At 52.3% G+C, this 1,420-nt stretch overlaps 1 protein-coding gene across 1 annotated transcript; it reads right to left on the bottom strand.

Moving 5' to 3' along the window:
• Window positions 1-21: 21 nt before the first annotated feature.
• On the bottom strand, window positions 22-873 carry MAA_09100 (DDE superfamily endonuclease, CENP-B-like protein; the record flags this gene model as incomplete). The annotated part of the gene is made up of 2 exons (XM_007827098.2): window positions 22-444; window positions 520-873. The coding sequence occupies 2 exons, from the start codon at window positions 871-873 to the stop codon at window positions 22-24; spliced, it is 777 nt and encodes a 258-aa protein (XP_007825289.2).
• Window positions 874-1,420: the final 547 nt, after the last annotated feature.

Genomic DNA, 1,420 nt, shown 5'->3' with positions numbered 1-1,420 from the left:
CGGCGATGAAGGCATATATTCTTACGCATCGTGAAATTGAAACTCGAGATCATCGTTATTGTCAGCCTCTCTTTCCTCGCGGAAAGGACTAAGGCCGGGGAAGTGAACTGTGTCGTCACTTCCGGGCAGCGACGACATATCCTCGAGTGGATGTGGTCGAGTCATCGCCCGCGCCATGATATCTCTTGCTGAGTTATTCCTCTTCGTGGTATCGATGAAGTATATCTCTTGCGATGGCCTCTTAAGTTCCTGAGTGAGGGTGTCGTGAGATTGCTCGAGGAGGTAGAATTCGACATCTCTCCCGGTATGCTCAAGCCAGGGTTTGAAGTTCAGCTGCTTGACCCTGCCATTTACCACCTGCTTCTTGGTCTTCTTGTAGTCATCCCGATCTTCTGCATCTGGTCCTTGACTTGAGAAATGTGCATCCGCAATTCCTTGCGTGTTCTTTCCTTGGTCTGCATGTCTTGGAGCCGTTCGTTTTCGCGGACAATATCATCCATGCTCGAGCTTGTGACAAACTCGCCACTCGGCCTCCTCGAATCCCGACATGATGTTATGCCTCGTGAAGCCAGCCTCATAGACTTGTTGAAATGCAGCGAGGCATTCGACCCGTGAAAAGGTTAGGTTGCCCTCTGCAAGGAATTTGCGAAGTGCTTTCTGGTGGGCTGCCGTCAGTGGCTGGAACACACCAACGTCAAGCGGTTGCATGAGATGGGTGGAATGCGGCGGCAAGATGGCGATGATGATGTCAAACTTGATACAGTACTCGGCAAAGGCAAGAGTGGTATGCCCAGTGAAGCCATCCACAACCAATAATCTATATATCTTCTCCTCATCAGGACGATCAACTGGAGGCCTCTCCACGCGACTCATGCCTCGGTCCGGGAGCCGGAGATGCTCGTCACATCCAAACCACTGTTCGAGAGACTTTCCAGACTGCTTTGCCTGTGCTGACGATGCCCAAGACCAGCGATTGAAATGTCTTGCCCACTCAAGGTGTATCTCAGCATTAGAGAAACCAGTGGGTGACTGAGCAAATCGCACACCCGTGCCAATGTCAATGCCAGCCCAATTGTCCCGATGTCAATGCCAGCCCAATTCGTCGTCGGGTAATGAGCGAAAACGAGCCATGGAGGAAGAGAGTCGCCCATTGCATTTATCGAGGCAATTACTGTGCAGGATTCCCGATTGGCTGGGTCTAGAACTTCCGGCCGGGGAGCTTTATGCCTGGAGGTGCGAGTGACAAGGACTTGGACGCGTTCCCGCAAGCAACCGATGCGCATTCCGGCCTCGTCTTCATTCCACATCTCTGAGGCGCCGATACGGAACTTCAATATAGTTGCCTGGAGTTGAGAATAGAACAGTTCGACGTCTTCAAGTCCCTGGGCTTCGAAGGCTTTCCGTGATCGCTCCACGGCCT

This window comes from Metarhizium robertsii (assembly GCF_000187425.2).
Source record: "Metarhizium robertsii ARSEF 23 chromosome Unknown MAA_Scf_15, whole genome shotgun sequence".
NCBI lineage: Eukaryota > Fungi > Ascomycota > Sordariomycetes > Hypocreales > Clavicipitaceae > Metarhizium > Metarhizium robertsii.
The sequence above is the reverse complement of the archived record's forward strand: the minus strand, read 5'-3'. Positions and strand labels throughout refer to the sequence as shown.